The sequence below is a fragment of the Cynocephalus volans genome, chromosome 4 (assembly GCF_027409185.1).
Source record: "Cynocephalus volans isolate mCynVol1 chromosome 4, mCynVol1.pri, whole genome shotgun sequence".
Lineage (NCBI taxonomy): Eukaryota > Metazoa > Chordata > Mammalia > Dermoptera > Cynocephalidae > Cynocephalus > Cynocephalus volans.
Window position 1 is genome coordinate 38951732 of NC_084463.1, and position 20213 is coordinate 38971944.

The window sequence follows — 20213 nt, forward strand, 5'->3', positions numbered from 1 at the left end:
TGTTGAGAAGAATGAATATTCTGAGGTCGTTGGATAGAATGTTCTGTAGATATCCGCCAAGTCCAACGGGTCTAGAGTATTGTTTAGATCTTGTGTTTCTCTGCTGATTCTTTACCTAGATGATGTGTCCAATATTGATAGTGGGGTGTTCACATCCCCTGCTATTATGGTATTAGTGTCTACGTACTTCTTTAGGTCTAATCGAGTTTGCTTTATAAATCTGGCTGCTCCGACATTGGGTGTGTATATATTTATGATTGTTATGTCTTCTTGATCGATGAATCATATTATCATTATGTAGTGGCCCTCATTATCTCTTTTTACGCTTTTTAGTTTAAAGTCTATTTTATCAGTTATATAAATAGTTACTCCAGCTCGCTTTTCATTTCTGTTTGCATGGTAAATCTTTTTCCATCCTTTCACTTTTAGTCTATGTGAGTCTTAATAGGTGAAGTGGGTCTCTTGAAGGCAGCATATAGTTGGGTCCTCCTTTTTAATCCAGTCAGCCAGTCTGTGTCTTTTGATTGGGGAATTTAATCATTTTACGTTAAGAGTTTTTAGTGAAAGGTGTTGATTTTACTCCTAGCATTTTATTTATTTTTGTTTGGATGTCTTAAGTGTCTTTTGTTCCTTTCTTTCTGACTTACTGTTTGTCTTCTTTATTTGTTGGTTCCTTGGGTTGTAGATAACCTTTTTTTTCTCTTCATTGTTGCCATTTTTATTTTCCTAGTGGGTTTTGATTTTTCTTGAGTTTTTATGGCAGTGATAGTTATTTTTCAGATACCAAACCCAGTGCTCCCTTGAGAATTTCTTGTAAGGGTGGTTGTGTGGTAGTGAACTCCTGCAGTTTTTGTTTGTCTCAGAAATATACTATTTGCTCTTCATTTCAGAAGGATAGCCTTGTGGGGTAGGGTATTCTTGGCTGGCAATCTCTGTCTTTTAGTATTTTGAATATATCATCCCACTCTTTTCTGGCTTTTAGGGTTTGTGATGAAAAGTCTGATGTTGGTCTGATTGGGGCTCCCTTATAGGTGATTTGATGCTTCTCTCTTGCAGCTTTTAAGTTTCTCTGTCTTTGAGTTTTGCCAATTTGACTCTAACATGTCTTGGAGGAGACTTTTTTGGGTTGAATACAGTTGGGGATCTTTGAGTTTCCTGAATCTGAAGATCTGTGCCTTTTCCTATACCTGGAAGTTTTCTGCCACTATTTTGTTGAATATGTTTTCAATGCAATCTCCTTTTTCCTCCCCTTCTGGAATACCCATGACTTGGATATTTGAGCGCTTAAGGTTGCCTTATATCTCTCTCAGATTTTCTTCAGTGCCTTTAATTTTAATTCTTTTTTCTTTTTTTTTTTTTGTCTGCCTGTGTTATTTCCAACAGCCCATCTTCAAGGTCAGAAATTTTCTCTTCTACTTCTGCAAGCCTGCTGGTTAAACTCCCTGTTGTGTTTTTTATTTCACTGAATGAATTCTTCAGTTTGGCAAGCTCTGCTACATTCTTTTTCAGGGCATTGATTTCCTTGTACATTCCTTCTTTCAGGTCATGTATACTTTTCCTCGTTTCATCATTTTGTCTAGCTGAGTTTTCTTGTATCTCATTCAGTTTCCTTAGAATTATCATTCAAAATTCCTTGTCAGACATTTCAAGGGCTTCTTGTTCTATAAGATCTAGAGCTTGAGAGTTATTACTCTTTGGTGGTGTACTTTCTTGATTTTTCATCTTTTTGGTATCTGTCCTTTGATATTTAGTCATTGTGGCAGGGGGTTTCACAGTCCACAGGTTTGACAATATTGTCTGGCTAGGATGTTACTGGGGTTGCCAATTTGGTATGGCTACCTCATTGTCTGCTCAGTTGGCCACTAGTGCCTTGAGTGTGCAGTTGCCTCAGGTCTTGGGCCTGTCCGAGGAGCCACCTCTCTGGTCAGTATGCCGTCGGCCGGGCTGCTTGGTCGCGTGGCAACACCACAAGGCGTGTGGTCTCTGCGGAGCTTCCGCCTCCCCTGCTGGATGTCTCCCTGCACCGTGTGCACTGGGTCGGGCTGCTGGGTCATGTGCTGGCATCACAGGGTGTGTGGTCTCTGTGGAGCTTCCTCCTCCCCTGCTGGACATTTCCCTGCTCCGCACACACTGGGCTGGGCTGCTGGGTCGTGTGGCGGCACCGCAGGGCATGTAACAGCCAAGTTTTAAAGTGAAATGACGTAAAGTAATACATTCAAAGTGCTAAAAAAAATTTTAACCTAGAATTCTACACCAAGCAAAACTACACTTCAAGAATAATGGGGAAATAGAGACATTTTTAGAACAACAGAAAACTCATTACCAGCAGACCTTAACGAAAGAAATAGTAAGGATATTCTTCAAGCAGAAGAAAACAAATCTCAGATAGAAAGTCAGAGATGTATATTGGTTGTATGTAATAATAGCTGTTATCATCATCATCACCATAATGTCTTATGAAATTTAAATATAGAGATAATTAAAGTATAAAATAATAGTAGCTTTTAAGTCTGGAGTAAATTGTATATTTTATGATCCTTGTAATGTCAAATAAAAGGTTTCAAAAAGACAAAAAGTGATTTATAGAAAACATTATTAAGCCAAGGAGACAGGTTATAATTTCTTGGATACTCACTAAATTAACATGAGAAAATATATATATAAGGGTATGTGGATAGTTCATGGAAAAAAATAATTAAAAGATAATAGGAATCTTTCCATGACCTTTTCAAAGTACCCTAATATACATAATTACCAAATTTATAGAGGGAGAAAATTGGAACAATTCATAAGAACACCAAAAGAAAAAGAACAAAGCCTAGGTGAAACAAACAGAAAGCAAATAAAGAACAGATTCACACCCTCATGTATTGGTAATTCAATTAAATACAAGGGTATTTAACATAAGCTCAGGGGAAGATGTGTATTATCTTTTAATTCTACTTTTCCACAAACTTTTTGAAGTACTTTCCTCTAAGTGGAAAGAAAGATTTTGAGACTGACTGAAAAATCAAATCCAACTCTATGTCCTCATAACAGAAATATCTAAAATATAAGAATACAAAAAGATTGAAAGTAAAATAATGGGAAAAGATATAACATGCTAACACTAACCAAAGAAAGCTGGTGTTAATTATGTCTATATCAGACTAGACTTAGGCAAAATGCATTTTAATAGAGCCAGAGGGAGACATATACAGTGATAAAACATTTGAATTGCTAGAGAGAACAATTTTAATTTGTATGCACCTATAAATATAGCCTCAAAATGTTTAAAGCAAACATCAATAGATCATAGTAAATAACAGACAAATCCACAAACAGAGTGGGAGATATTAAAACCTAAGTAATTGAAAAAACAGAACAATCATTTTAAGAATGCACGCAGCTTCGCATCCCGATTTAAACAAATCTCCCTGAAATGAAACATCAGAAGAGCCCAGCCAAATCATATAACAGGCATCCCCTTCAAGGACACAGAAACATTTTTAAAAACAGAACAAATGCTGAGCCATATATCACATCTCAACAAATTTCAACAGACCAAAACCAAAAAATTTTCTGACTACAGTGCAATTGGCCTAAAATCAGTATTTCAAAAATTGGAAAATCTCCTAAGTGTTTGGAAACTAAGCAATACACTTTTTAAACAAAAGCATGGGCCAAAGAAATTAGAAAATAGGGAGGTTTCCAGTTGAGATGGCAGAATAGATGGTCCCCAGCATCACTCTCTCCCACAAATCCACCAATTTACAACTATAAAAAAGCAACAACAGCCAAGCTGGGGCTGCTAGAGCTCAGGGGAAGAGGAGGAGAGACTGACAGAGTGCATGAAGGCAGGAGAAGCCATGAGGAGAGAAAGAAAAAACTGCTCCAAACATTATGTGCTGTGGCTCCTTTAAGGCTGGAACTGCTGAGTGCATGGAGCAGGAGCTGGCAAAAGTCACAGCTGTGCCCTTTGGATGAAGTTGCTTAGAGGCAGCAAGGGAGAAGAGGGCCTTAGTGGCCCCCAAGACAGCAAGACCACTAATAGGGTTCCAGAGTTCCCATGGACCCACATAGGAGCGAGGAGTCACAACAATTGAAAAAAGGGAGCTACTCAGAGGCCGGTGAGTCACCACAAGGGACCAGCGCACAGCCAGTCCCATAGGAAATGTTTGCAGCATGGGCAGTGGGGGAAATGGGCCCACCAGGGGAACATCGGGGCACAGAAAGAACAGCTGATCTGCCTCCCAATCAGCATAGGACCACTCAGAGGAGATTGGTCAGGAATACAGAATTGCATAGGGTGCAGTTTGATGAAAAGACTCAGTCCCAGATCAGAGTTTCTACATAACCCAGGTGCACTGGGTCTCTGGAGAGCCAGAAGTACCTATAAAGTCAACCATTATAACCTGAGCTGCACAAAAAGCCTTCCCTAGGGAAGCAGCAGCAACACAGCAATTTCAACCACAGAGCTCAAGTACTGGTCCCAATAGGAAGTCTCCCCACTTTAGAAGTAAGCAAAGGACAAAAAATTAGTTCATGCCCAGGCAACCTGCCAGTGCTTCAGGGGGCCACTTGGGGACCAGAGGGCTGAACCCAAGGACCGGACCCCCCCTCCCACAACCAGACACACTGCCAGCACCTTGGGGCCCATCCAGGGACCTGAGGCATGGAACCAGGGACTGAACACCCCCTCCCACAACCAGGCATACCATCAGCACCAAGGAGCATGCCAAAAACATCACCTCAATTTGGTGGCCCACCACAACCACCACGATAACCGTGCCTGCCGTGAAAGCGGCAAGACACCACAACCACCATGCAGATGGTCCGCCAGCCAATGGTGTGCATTGACACAAGGAGAGTCACCAGCAGAGACCAAAGAAAAGGAGATGTTTCTCTCCACAAAGCCTGTTCCAGAGTGAGAGAAGAAGCATCTGCTCTACAATAATATCAGGGGACCTGAACACACTTCTCAGCATTGGACAGATCATCTAGGCAACAAATCAACAGAGTAACCATTACTCTTTCAGAAGGAGAGAAGAAATCTAGGGTAATTAGAGAGGGGAGCGGGGAGGGAGAGAGGGACAGGGAGAGAATGGACAAGGGGCACAAAGAATAAGTACAATATATATGTTTGTAACAATATATATATTAATAATATTGATTTGATCAACATATCTCAATGGTGAACCCCAAAAATATGTATAACCAATTATGAATCAATAAAAAATTTTTTTAAAAAATAAATAATTAAATAAAATATTTTTTTTTTCAAAAAACTAGAAATTGGAACCTTCACACCTTCCTGGTGGGAATGTAAAATGGTGCAGTTGCTTTGAGAAACAGCCTAGAAGTTCCTCAAAAAGATCAAACATAGAGTTTAAAATGACCCAGCAATTCCACTTCTAGGTATACTTCCAAGAGAAATGAAAATATGTATTCATAAAAATATGTGTACCTGAGGCCGGCCCGTGGCTCACTCGGTAGAGTGCGGTGCTGATACCACCAAGGCCACAGGTTCGGATCCTATATAGGGATGGCCGGTTTGCTCACTGGCTGAGCGTGGTGCTGACAACACCAAGCCTGGGGTTGAGATCCCCTTACTGGTCATCTTTAAAAAAAAAAAAAAAAATGTGTATATGAACATTGATAGCCCCGTTATTCAAAGTAGCTAAAAAGTGTATTAAATAAAAATTACAGGCGGCCATTGTTTTGGGCTAATTTCCTGCACTAGGCCTCAACAGAACAGACTAAAAATCAAAATGGAGTCATCCCTGCTATGTTCCATGTCACTGAAGTTGTGGTATGACCTTCCCAGAAATCAGGAGGAAGAGATAAGAGCCAATCTCCCAAATGGGCCAGTTTAAATCTTCAGTGGATACAATAATGAAGTTCCCTCTACTTTAATCCTTACAAGAAAGAGATGGTCTGAAGTAACCTGATGTTAATTGGTCAGTTATTTTCCTATTCCCACCTTACAAAGAAAATAACTTTGAAATGACCAACCCTCTTTTAGTTCTTTGTTTCTGCTTTCTTCAACCTTTTTCTGTCTATAAAATCAGCCGCTTATGCACAGCTCATTGGAACACTTATTCTATTTTATGAAATGTCGTGTTCCCCAATTCTATAATCACAATAAAGCCAATGGCGATCTTAAAAAAAAAAAATTAGAAAATATATTGAACTGAATGATAATAAAATGTGACATATCAAAATATATGGGATGAAATTTTTAAAATATGATATGCAACAAAAGCTCTGCTTTCAGGGAATTTTATACCACTTGAGGTTTATATTAGAAAAGCAAGTAGGCAGAAAAATGAATGAGCTAAGCATCCATCTCAAGAAGTTAGAAAAACAACAAATTAAATCCACAGTAAGGAGAAAGAAAAAAATGAATATCAGAAAATATGAAACAGAAAAACATATATAGAATATAGAATAAATAAAATGGATAAATTAATAAAACAGAAAAATATGTTGTTAGACTGAGCAAGAAAAAGGGAGAGAGGCAAAATAGCCAATATTAGAAATAACAAAGGGCACACATCTTCAGAATCTAAGGTATGACAAACAATGACAAGAGGATATTACGGTCAGTGTTATGGTGATAAATTTCAAGTTTAGATGAAGGACTGCAATCCAAGAAAACTGCAACTTTCTAAAACTGACAAAAAAATTTTGAACATCAGAATAGTCTTATAACTATTAAAGAAATTGAATATGCAATTAAAAAGAATTAGATAAAGAACATATCAGATCCAGATGATTTCACCAATATATTCTACCATGATCTAAAGAAAAATAGTACCAATGTTACAAAAACTCTTCCAGAAAATAAAAAAATTGAGACTAGCAAAACCTTGATACCAAAATCAGAAAAGGACATTTATAACAAAGGGCATTCTTCTCACTCACAAAGATTCAAAATTATGCACAACTAGCAAACCAAATCAAATGATATATAAAATGATGATACATCATGACACAAGTTCACTCCAAGTAGAAAAGAATGGTTTAATATTAAAAAACCATTTAATGTAATTTACCAAAAAAAGGAGAAAGCTCATTGATGGAGTTTGGATATGCTGTCCCCTCCAAAACTCATGTGGAAATTTGATCTCCAATGTGGCAGTGTTGGAAACTGATTGAGTCATGGGGCAGATCCCTCATGAATGGATTAATGCTCTCCCTGGGGGAGGGAGGATTAATGAGTGAGTTCTCGCTCTATTAGTTCCCACAAGAGCTCCTTGTTTAAAAAGACCCTAGCACCTTCTCTCTCTCTCTTGCTTCCTTCTCTCTCTTGCTTCCTCTTGCCATGTGATCTGCTTGTACCCACCGGCTGCCTGCCACTTTGCACCATGAGTAGAAGCAGCCTGAAGACCACGCCAGATGCAGCTGTCCCAGAATCATAAGCCAAATAAACGTCTTTCCTTTATAAGTCACCCAGTCTCAGGTATTCTGTTAGAGCAACACAAAACAGACTAAAACACTCATGTTCTTCTTGATAGATCCAGAAAAGCATCTGAAACAATTCAACCTCTTTACAAATTAAAAACCAAAGCAAACAAACAAAAACTAGGAAAGATGTGGGGAACGTTGGGAAACTGTTAATCCAATGATAAACAAAAAGTTACAACATACATAAAACTTAAAGATAAAATACTGAAGGGGTCGGCCCGTGACTCACTTGGGAGATTGTGGTGCTGATAACACCAAGGCCATGGGTTCAGATCCCCATATAGGGATGGCCAGTTAGCTCACTTGGGAGTGCGTGGTGCTGACAACACCAAGTCAAGAGTTAAGATCCCCTTACTGGTCATCTTTAAAAAAAAAAAAAAAAGATAAAATACTGAAAAGCTTTGCCATTGTGTCAGAAAACGCCATCACTTCAATTCAACACTGTTCCGAGGTCCAGTCAAGTAAGGCAAGACAAGAAAATAAAGATATAAAAAGTAGAATTAAAAAAATAAAACTACTGTTATTCTTAGATGATACAACTGCATATGCAGGAAATCCAAAGAGTCTACAGATAATTATTAGAGTTAATAAGTGAATTTGCTGGATAGGAAGTGAGTATAAAACCAAACCAAACCATATTTTTGTTTAGCCACAACAAACAGAAAATGAAGTTAAGAATATTAAAATGTTTCAACAATTTAGAAGAAATCTAACAAGAGATGTTAAAAACCTGCACCAAAAAAAAAAAAAAAAAAAAAAAAAATCACAAAATACAAATTAAAACTTAAATAATTGGAGGGATACATTATTTTCGTGGATTAGCAGATTCAATATTAGAAAGATGTCAATTTTACTGTTATACAGATTAAAAGTAATCGTAATAAAAGTAGAACAAGACTGCTGGTTTGTTAGTTGGTTGGTATGTGGAAGCTGACAAGCTGATTTTAAAATATGTATGAAAATGTAAAGGCCAAGATTAGCCAAGACACTTCTAATGAAAAATACAACGGGAGGACTTTACTAAATATCAAGACTTATGTCAGGCTGGCTGATTAGCTCTGTTGGTTAGAGTGCAGCCTTGTTAAGGTCAAGGGTTTGGATTCCTATACCAGTCAGTCACACACACAAAAAACGACGTGTCACATTGACACAATGCAGACAAACAGACCAAAGAAACGCAACAGAGAATCTAGAAAAAGAACCACAAATTCATAGATATTTGATTTGTGACAAAGTTGGAACTCTACAGAAATGGAGAAAACATGGCCTAATTGATGAATAACGATATCATTAAAAGAGGGAAAAGGCAAGTCACAAACTGGGAGAAGATAAATGCTCACAACCTTTTACAATTCTGCAAAAGGCTCTAAACCAGAATATGTAGAGAATGCCTACAAATCAACAGGGCTAACAACCTGTTAGAAAAAATGAGCAAGAGACTTTAACAAGCACTTCACAAAAAGAAGCAAATGACCAATAAACATGAAAACTATTCAACTTCATTAGTAATCAGGGAAACGCAATTAAAACAGGAGGTATTACTACACCTCTACCAGAATAATTAACAATATCAAGTGGAATTATCACACACTATGGGAAGGAACCTACATTGGTACAACCACTCTGGAAAGCTATGCCAAAAATAGTGAAGTGATTATTTTGTAATTGCCCAACAGTGGAAATATTCTGAATGACCATCAAAAGTGGAATGAACATATAAGGTGCAGAAAATTGGAATCACAGAATAGTATATGGTAATGAAAGTATACTTCTATTGTATAATAAAAGGTGAAGTTAAAAGTTAACACAAGGGCCGGCCCGTGGCTCACTCGGGAGAGTGCGGTGCTGATAACACCAAGGCCCCGGGTTCGGATCCCATATACGGATGGCTGGTTCGCTCACTGGCTGAGCGTGGTGCTGACAACACCAAGTCAAGGGTTAAGATCCCCTTACCGGTCATCTTTTAAAAAAAAAAAAAAAACACAAAATTAATACAGTGTTAGAAGTCAGAGCACTAATGGAGGGAGTAGTTGGGAGGCAACAAAAAAGAAAAAATAGTTTGTGCTGTTGGCAATGTTCTGTTTCTTGACTTGGGGTGTATACTGGTGTGCATGTTGTTATAATTCATTCATTGACTATAAACTTGTTTTATAAACTCTTGTGCATGTTATACATTGATGGAATTTTTTTTAATCTAAAAGTACGTGTAATAAAATTGATGTCAGAAAAACACATTAAACTGCATATATTTTTCACAGGTGATCTTGTCTTGATCTTATATAAGAATAACAAAATAATCTTAGATTTCCTTCATGAAAGGCGTAAGCTACCTCTGTTTTCCCTTTATCGGCAGTTAACGTCACATCATTTTCATCCACTTGTGAATTACTCTCCAGTGCTTCAACCTGAAGTGTAATCGATCCTTCGTTTAGTTGTGCCGGGGATTGTTCATTTAAATCTCCTGCAGGAAACATACAACAATTACTTTACAAGTATATACTATCTCACAGAAACAATCTGTGGGATAAGGACCAGTGAAAATGATTAACTGCCAAGAAGTCTTATACCCCAAATATCATTCTCACTAAAACTGTTTAAATGTATAGTCATTTGGACAAAGGACAACAGTATTGTAAATTTGGCTTAATTCTGCAAAGTCTAAACCTTGAAGGAAGATTATGGATATCTCCCTTGCAAATACTCAAACTCATTTAATATTTTTAAGCTTTAAATATTTCACAAATATACAATAAGTTAATTCAAAAGTGAGTACTTCTTTACAGTAATAGAAAATAAACTATATATACACATGCCCTTTATCCCTACTCCCCTATTGGAATACAGGCTCTTTAAGGAACGGAGCATATCTTGTTCAACTTTATATGATATGTAGCACAAGACACTGTACTAGCAAAAAGTAGCTGCTCAATAATTATAAGTTGACCAAGAAAGTTTGATTTTAAATATTTATCATAAATATTTATCATATTTAGACTGTCAGTTTAAATCTCAGAACATCCCTTTAACTAAAAGTCTACCTAAATAATAAATACAATACCTAGGATTCATTAATTTGGCCATTTAGTAGGCCAAAATTAACTAGCCCATTTGAAATTATTTCATTTACTCTGGTTTTAACAAAGAGATTTAGGTGGATTTTGGCTGACTTGTTTCCACCTTAGATTGAATTGGAAAGGTGGGGTTATATAAAAATCAAATCTATAACCAATATTGAAAAAATACAAAGTGGTATATACACTTTCATTGATGAACAACAGGATCACACAACCACTAAATTACAGGGTTTTTTTAAAAAAGGCTCCTAAAAACCCTTTCATTTAATCCATTACCTGAAAACTGATCATGGGTAAAATGAGCCATTCCTTTTTCCAAATTACTCCTTGACACATCAGATTTTCTTATTAAAGCAATAGGTTCTCTCTTCTCTGGTGATCTAATAAAATAACCAAATGATGGCTGCAAAATAATTAAACAGGAATTACTTCCTTAATTTTCCACTGCTTTGAGAAATTCTCACACTGGAAACACAACTAAATAACTCCAACAGGACTGCTCTTCCCCTTCACCTTCAATTATTAGAGACAAACTTTGACAGTCAAGATAGGCCCTTTTGTGTCCTTAATACTCGCTATCTTTTAATCGTTAGAACTAAAACTGTCGCATAAATTGCCCTAAGAAATACAATTAAAACAACACAGAAATGATACTTTATTCCTTCAATAATTACTGAACACCTTCTATGTGCTGGGCACTGTTCTAATCATCATTGCCCTATCAATAAGAAAGATTAAAAATTCCTGCCTCCTGGAACTTACAATATAATAGCATTTTATTTTATACAATAGATACATTCTCAAAAATCTGTATTGAGATTAGAATGCTCCAACTGACTCGCATGAAAGTTTCAGAAAGGTTTACATTCAAGGAGCATACTAAAAGAAGAAATTCCACACCTTTCACAATAGACCTAAAATGTGGATTTGTTAAACGCACTCAATTTTTGATTGATCTTCACTTGGGAATTTCTTCCCTTGATCCAGGGACTTGAATACAAGTAAAATTTCGTAACTAATGCCAAAATAAAAATTCTGGATAATCGGTCCATTTTTCCATGATCCAGTATTTTGCTCATCTGTTTAATGAGAAATTCGGTTACTCTTCAACGTCTCTCACAATCTCAAAAATCCAGCTCTATTTATTTTCATTATTTCATTTTTTAATCCACTGCACAGGTGGATGGGACCACAGTTCAGTTTCAGATTTTAGTTCTATGAACCAACTGTGATTTCTAACACTATATCTATTATATCAAAATTATATTCTTAGTGAAAGTATATTCTTAGCGAAATCCAGTTTGAATAAACACTCCCTCCAATAACCCTAACTCCCTAGGTGGAATTTATCAAGTCCTTGGACTCTGTCTCCAGAATAAATCTTGAATCCTTGCACTTGTTTCTATTTTCACATTTTCATATGAAATGCCCGTATGCACACATCATCCTAGTCCTGGCCCTCATCTCCTTGCTCCTGCTTCCTAAGCCTCTGCCTATGACTTTTCCTCATCTGTGCTTCACTCGCTTTCTTCACCCAGGCATTGACACACATGGTGGCATCCTGTTGGACCTGGAGACAGGCCCAGGCACCAAGATGAAGTTGCTCCCAGCCTCCAAGCATTTCTCCCCAGTTCATCTGAGATAAAACCCAACTCCTACAGGGAGCCCTCACAATGTTACAAATAAGAATCTTTATAAAGGGATACATCTTCACTACAAACAAACAGGATTACCTCATTTTAAATCATGTTTTAAAAACTATGGAAATATCCATGAAGGCTATTAAAGCAATTTTAAATGAATTAAAGATATATTTCAGTATGCCAGTGATCAATTAATAATTTTGAGTATAAAGGAAAAAGCAGAAGTTATCTAAACATGAAAAAAACAATTCTATACTAACTACATATCTATTCAGAAAGAAATGAACATTTTGTCTATACTTAGATTAACATAAGAAAAAATTATATGGCCTTCCTCAGACTCGCTGTGAGTTATTTCAGAATTTCCTGAGGAGTATGAACCATGGGAAATCAGAGAGCTGTTATTTTCTGACCGAAATCTACAGCTTAGGCTATTGTTTTCATTTGCCTGTTGAAAGATTACCTTAGCTGTATTAAACGGTAGGGAGCAGAGAGTGCTTTACAGAAGGACTGCAGGTAATAAATGCAGAAAGAATTAGAAAAATCACCATTGTAACCATCAGTATAGTAACTGTTTCCAGGAGGCTTCAGCAATGATACTAAAACCAGTTCATGAAGGGTTGTTGGGGAATAGGATGTTCAAATGACCTTGATGTCTCAAAGGGGGCAAGGTACCTTCAAAAGGAGGCACCTGGCTGACACCACTTCAACCAAAATTATCAAAAACAGCCTCACATTGGGACAGACTTCTATGTCTCCTGATAGAGGCTGTGAGGACACAATTTCTCCCATGTTTAATATGAATCCACCCATGAAAAAAATGTTTTAATCTGATCTAATCAGGAGAAAGGAAGCAATGAGATACATCTAGGTTATGAGTCATTATACAAAACAAAGAGCCTAGATTTTATAAAATGTTTAATGTCATGAAAGAACTACTCCAGATTAAAAGAAAATAAAGGGACGTGACAACCAAAGGCAAGTGTAATCTTTGATCTGGATCAAAAACAATAAAAATAAAGGACATTTTGGGACAACTGGGTAAATCTGAATATGGACTGTATATTAATTTAAATTACCATATCAAACTGAGATATTAAAGCAATTTTACATGAATTAAAGATATATTTCAGTATGCCAGTAATCAATTAATAATTTTGAGTATAAAGGAAAAAGCAGAAGTTATCTAAACATGAAAAAAATAATTCTATACTAACTACATATCTATTCAGAAAATGTGATTGTATAGGAAAATTTCCTTATTTGCAGGAAGTAAGTGCTGAAGCACTGGGGTAAAATGTCATATTATCTGCAACTTACTTTCAAATAATTCACAGAAGAAAGTACTTATGGAGGGAGAAAATGCAAAATGAAAATGAAAACGCAAAGGTGGCAACACGTTAGCAATTGTTCTATGTAGGTGAAGGGTGTATAGACATTCATTGTACCATTCTTTTCATTTTCTGTAAGTGAGGGAAGGCTAAGAGGAAGTAGAAGTGGCGGGGCATTCATATCATCAATTCATATCTCAGAAAAACAGTCCAAAGAAAACCAAAGGTTTAAATTTAATGTTAACATCCAATCAGACCAATAGTAATTTTCTAATGTCAAATTCCTGAAAAACTGTGACGATTAGAACATACCTGACTAGGATCACTTGTAAGTAACTTAAAATCTTCTTCTGGAGGTTCCTGTCCTCCTAGGTCTTCATATACCATTCCCGGAATTGCCAGCTGTTCAAAATAAGCCTCCAAATGATCATCATAAAACATTTCATCATCAATATCATCATCTATTGATAAAATAGAGAAAAAAATAGGTAGAACAGGCTTTAAAGAAGTGACTGAACTACAAATAATTTTTAATCAAAAAGGCTAAGTGTGGTGCTGATAACACCAAGGTCAAGGGTTCAGATCCCCTTACCAGGCCAGCTGTCAAAACTTAGGAAAAAAAAAAAAAAAAGGCTGATAAGACATAAGTGAGTTAATAAACTATATGATTTCTTTTTACATTTAACATGAGAAAACTATTATAACTTTAGTCATTTATAAGTCATTATAAGCATTTTAATACAAGCTAAATATTTAACCTCTTTGAGAGGACAAGACAGAAACAGATCCTAGCATATTATCAAAACTTAGGATATGATAAATGTGGCATCACAGATCAAAGGGAAAAGAGCAGACTATTCAGTAAATGATATGGCAAAAGATTAACTCTGTCCAAAAGAACAGATAAGCCTATCACAGGAGAAGTAAAATGGGAGGGAGGGAAGGAGGGAGACACTGCAGTGGTTTCCAATGTTGTGTCACCCAGCTTGGCAAAGGCAAAATAAAACAAAAACTCTATATCACAGTAATGGTATTATAAGTTGGCACCGACTTTTTAAGAGGTTGATTTTGCGGTTAATATTAAGAGCCTTAATAAGGCTCATAAGCTTTGACTTAGCAATTTCATGTCCAAGAATCTAACCTACTAAACAATCAAAAATCTGATCAATTCAGGTCAAACAAGTAATTACTCATCCACAATTACACAATCCAAAGAAATGTGAAAACTCCTTTGGCAGCAAAACCCATCCTGAACTGATGTGATGCGATTTATAGTCCCTATTTATCCCACTCATTTCATGAGCCTGGCCTTGGCCTTCAAAGCCATGAATGCTTTGGCCCCAGCCTACTTTTCTGGGTTTATTTACCAATGAGCCTCCTACAGGTGCTGTAAACCTGCCACACAAAACCACTGGCTACTAAAAACAACTGGCCTGAAGCTGTTCTTGCTTCCTGAAAGGTGCTTCTCCTCCCACATCTAAGGCCTAGCACAGGCCCCGCCCTCAACAGGAAGTTTCACAAATACCTTAATTTATCACCTCCCCTATGATTCCCAAGCACATTTTTGTACCGTTGAGGTATATTTAATACAATCTGAAATTTAGCTATGCATCTCTTTTCTGCACTTGGCTGAGGTTTCTTAGGGAACATAGGCTAAATATTTCATTGTTCCCCCAATTTCTTAACATAGTGCTTTATACTAAGCGACACTTTTAGGTGACTACTTTGGACCCTAATGATGCTAAACTGACAAATGAATATAGTCATATCAGGATTGATACATAGAAATAAACATTTAAAATCCCTTCCCTTAACAGAAGTGGCCATTGGAGTGCTGGTAGATAGGAGAAAAAGGGAAAGGCAATAAAACAGAAAGTTGGCATAACAACTACTGCAATAAACAAAGTAGAATAAAGTGGTAAAGGTAAAGACTAGAAAACACAAGCAAATTTATAGTACCAGAAGAATCTTCCAAGCTTGTCAATGACATAAGTTTCTCATTTTCTAATAAGCTAGCATGGCTTAAGTCACTGTTTGGAGTCTTGTCTTCAAAATGTTTTCCAGTATCGGACACAACAATCTATAAGAAATAAAGTGGCAAATAAGAAAAGCACACTCACTGCTTTAAGAGCACAGTACAAAGCTACAAAAAGGACCAAGTATTTTCTCAACCTCCAGTGCGCTCGGTATCTACAGATTGTTTGCACATGCTCAGAGAACCTAGTAACACAGCATACTAACGCTCACACAACTAAATTTGAGCAAGGCAGGCTTACGATAGAAGTGAAGACAATAGCAAAATTTGACTCAGAAACCTTTACCTAAGTAACTTTTCATCCATTACACTGGAAAAATTGCCTCCTCTGCTCCTCAGCCCCGGGACAGTGTAAACCCTAAAGGGCACACAGCAGTTTATTAAGGACACTCAAGGTCCAAAATGAAAATATGACGTTCCCCTCTAAGTGTCAATTTTACTTCACAATAATATTAAATACATACAGTCATGCGTCACGTAACAACAGAGATAGATTCTAAGAAATGCATTGGTAAGCAACTTTGTCACTGTGCAAACATCATAGAGAGTACTTACACAAACCTAGACGGTAGCACCTACTACACACCTAGGCCATATGGTATAGGTCCATCACTGACTGAAAAGCTGTTATGTGACACATGGCTGTATTAAAACAATTAATAGCAGCTTAAGAATTAGACTGCAAACTGCACGCTAACTTTTAAGATAAGAACATGGGACCTCAATGCAATTTTACACTTACGGAAGACAGTGCTGAGCTATTCTCATAAATATTTGAGGCACCAGGGACACTGAGGGCTACAGTGACCTATGGTTATTTAAACTAGGAACATGGCAAGTATTAACAGCTGTGGAATATAAGCTCTATGTTTTGGAATTTTTCATAAGAAAAAACAGGGGGAAATACATATAAGAAAGAACAATATGTAAAACATCACTGCCTTTGTGGTCACATCTGCAATTGAGAACCCATTTACTCTTCCATACGTGGTGCCTTTCACAGAGGCCAAATGAACTAAAGCAACCCTGGGAAATGTCTCTGTTCTGATAAGGTGGTATAACTTTCACAGTTTAGACTTGGCAGCCAAGACAGGCAAAGCTAAGTCAAAAAGTCAAATCCAGAGGTAGCTCCTTCTGGTCTCAGTTTCCAAATACATTTATTTTCCCCCTCCTCTCACTTCCCCTTTTTATCAAGCATCTCTTGTTTCTATACTTGTTTTGTTGCTTTCCAGTTTTACCGTCCATTTCTTTTGCAATCAATTATCTCTAATACTTTTATGAAGTCAATTATAAGACTATCCTAAGAAAAGCAATTACTTTCCATAGGGAAAATTTATGTTCTCTCACTTTAGAAACCACTTTTTCCAAATGTCCTCAAAATAAGTAAGTGAGATATAATTTGTTGTAGGGTAAGAATTAAATTTATTGTTTAAGAAATCACTTTCTGACTTAACTTCACTACACCTGAACTTCCTCTAAAAAGTATCTCCCACACTTGAAACTTACTAGTGATTACATACAGGGTGAGAATAAAGGGAAGGGTTGACAAACATTTTCTGTAAAGGGCCAGATAGTACTCATAAATATTTCAGGTGTTGTGAGCTGTCCGATCTCTGTCACAACTTCTCAACTCTGCTGTTGTATCACAAAACCAGCCATAAACAAAACATAACAAATGCGCAGGTCATGTTCTAACAGACTTTACTAAAACAGGCAGCAGGGCAGATCTGGACTGTGAGCTCTGGTTTGCTAATCCTGGCACAGAGAAATAACTTTTACTTTAGACCCGTTTGCAATCATTTGATAAAATAATCTTTAAAATTCTTATGAAAGTAAAATAAAACAAAAACTGCATCTCCTTTTATGAGCAAGTCTCATAAACATAACACAACATGCCTGAAATCCAGGTTCACTGCTTATGTCGGACACAAACTGCTTCTCTGCTCAGCACACCTCCTTTTAAAAAGTTCACCTTTTCTTACTTCATGTGGTCCTGGTGGGTTTGTCAGTCATATTCCTCTATCTGTGAGTGCATATACACTCATGTACAAGCAACACATGAAGTAGAGACAAGATCCAGGCTGATAAATCCCTACCCACTCCCTGACAGAGTGATTTCCACAGAGGAGGGCATCGGACCCAAGTGAACTCATTAGATTGTCTTGTCTTTTTTTTTTTTTTTTTTTTAAATTTACCCTAAATGATCATGCTCTTCCTTTTCTGATTACGAATGGTGAGTGTAAAAGCTTGGGTTGTCTACAAATGAAGACAGCTTGTCTATCATTCAACAAATTATTGAGCGACAGCTATGTGCCATGAACTGTTTCAGGCACTCAAAATACAATTAAAAATCATACACACACAGAGAAATCCTTGCACTCACAGAGCAAACATTCTAAATGAAGCCAGCACAGTGTGAAGCAGAGCAAAGAGATGCAAACAGCCCTGACAGCACCATGAAGCCCAGAAAAACAGTTTCCTGTGCCAGCACTAAACTCCCATTTTTGCTGCAGCTAGGAAAGCTGGAGTTCTACCATATGCAAGTAGAAGACTTCTAACTAATATTAACACTTATATATGTGAAATATGAACTTTCACTTCCCTATAACACTCCAGAAATTCATAACAAATATATAAAATTTTACCTTGTGTTCCTTATTATTCATCCATGATAGTAAACAAAAATCAACAGGTGAGTCTGTTTAAGAAAACAAAAACGGAGAGGACAGGTTATTTTATCTACTAAAACCCAGTAATACCTAAAAATAGCAAATTAATGAACTAAACATTTAAATAATGTTACAGGAACAAATAAATAATGGTACAGAAATCAAATAATGGTATAGGAATCCATCACTGGTCAGTTAAATTCTTAAAAATGTTAGGGTAGTGAATCATAAAAAAATCACATACTTGCCAAAGAACTTAAGTATGAATCTAACCAAGACTTTAGGGCTGGCCAATTAGCTCACTTGGGAGAACACATGCTGGTAACATCAAGGTCAAGGGTTTGAATCCCCACACCAACCAGCTGCGCCCCCCCCCCAAAATACTTTAAAGCTAACTTCTGCGTTGTAGAGGATGTGGAGAAGAGAGAAATAAGAGAAGAGACACTCTGAGAAGCAAACAGACAAACCCAAATACTGGGACAAACTACCAGGTAACTGATCTAACTTATTTTAACAAGGCACTGACATGAGACTACAACTACAAAGTAATATAATGTAACTTTCTTCAGACCTCGATTCAAGCAAATTGATATGGACCTCTGTACTAGATGATAAGAAAAGAATTAAACTTATTAGTTGTGTTAACAGCACTGTGGTTATGTAAGAAAATGTCCATATTTTTAGAAATTTTAACTTAAAAGATATAAATGTGCATTCATTCATCAATCTTATAACACACGCTCAAGCAAGACCTTTTGAGTATTGAACTACAGCTTGGAGTTACACGGCATCATACCTATATAAGCCCATAGCATGTAGTTTTTGATTTACAGTTTTAATTTCTTTGAGGAAAGAAAAAGAATATAGAGTTCTTAAAAGGAATCAGACAGCAGAAACCTGTAATTTTTTAAAAAATTTCCCTCCATTTTTATAGTTTCTTCCCCACGTCGAATTTGATAGTAATTTTTCAAATGACTCACCTTTGAGTATTTTGAAAGCATTCAACTAGGTTTTCTTAGAAATGTTCGTTTCTTTTAGAATTTATAAGTCACCAGTTATATAAAAGTAAGTTTAGAAACAAAAATGGCTCTTGATAAGAATACACATTAACAGGTGGGAAGAAACATGAAAGATGTACTAGAAATAGGCTTCTTGTCTTGAACATAAAGCATGCTGTAGCAATCCAACAGCACCATTTCCAAAGAACAGATTTCACATCAAATCAGTCAAAACAGTTAAGAGACGTTTTCCTATGAAAGTACTGTAAATATGATATTAATAGGTACGTAACAAACCAAAGCATTTTCAGTCTGCTATATGATAGCATAAGATAAATACCAGTCCAAAGATGGGGAAATGAAAAAGAAATTAAAATATATACATTAAGAAAAAATTTCTAATAGTATAGTACCTTGTATTTGGTCCAGTGGCAAAACCCTATCAAAAAGATCTTGGCCCTGTAAGGATCCTGTAGTTTTAGCTCGCTCCTCTTCGGTTCTTGCTACATCACTTTGAAAAGCTAACTGTTTCATGAGAGCATGTGACAAATGTTGACTTTTCATATAGTCCTTTTTCCTAGAGATAGAAATTTTATTAGGGAACAAAATAATAATATGTTAGCTACCTTGGGTAAATCTTTAAGATATCTATTAATCAGTTATGCACAGACAGCCCCTGACTTATGATGGCTCGATTTTTCAAATTTATGATGGTACGAAAGAGATACACATTCACTAGAAACCATACATCGAGTACCCATACAACCATTCAGTTTTTCACTTTCAGTACAGTATTCAATACATTACATGAGATATTTCACACTTTATTACAAAACAGGCTTCGTGTTAGATGATTCTGCCCAACTGTAGGCTAATATAAGTGTTCTGAGCATATTTAAGGTAGGCTAGGCCGAGGTATCTATGATGTTTGATAGGTCAGGTATATTAAATGCATTTTCCGCTTAAATATTTTCAACTTACAATGGGTGTATTGAGACATAACCCCATCCTAAG

The 20213-nt window shown here is 36.6% G+C and overlaps 1 protein-coding gene across 9 annotated transcripts in view; it reads right to left on the reverse strand.

Annotated features, from left to right (window-relative positions):
• LOC134375572 (centrosomal protein of 192 kDa-like) overlaps positions 1-20213 on the reverse strand; it is a 48639-nt gene that overhangs the window by 15566 nt on the left and 12860 nt on the right. For all 9 annotated transcript variants that reach the window (XM_063094125.1, XM_063094128.1, XM_063094126.1 and 6 more), the window contains 6 exons: positions 19613-19776; positions 18178-18230; positions 15457-15577; positions 13810-13958; positions 10800-10926; positions 9780-9910 (listed from right to left, as the gene is read on the reverse strand). In XM_063094125.1, coding sequence (XP_062950195.1) covers positions 9780-9910; positions 10800-10926; positions 13810-13958; positions 15457-15577; positions 18178-18230; positions 19613-19776 — 745 coding nt within the window. The remainder of the gene's footprint in view (positions 1-9779; positions 9911-10799; positions 10927-13809; positions 13959-15456; positions 15578-18177; positions 18231-19612; positions 19777-20213) is intronic.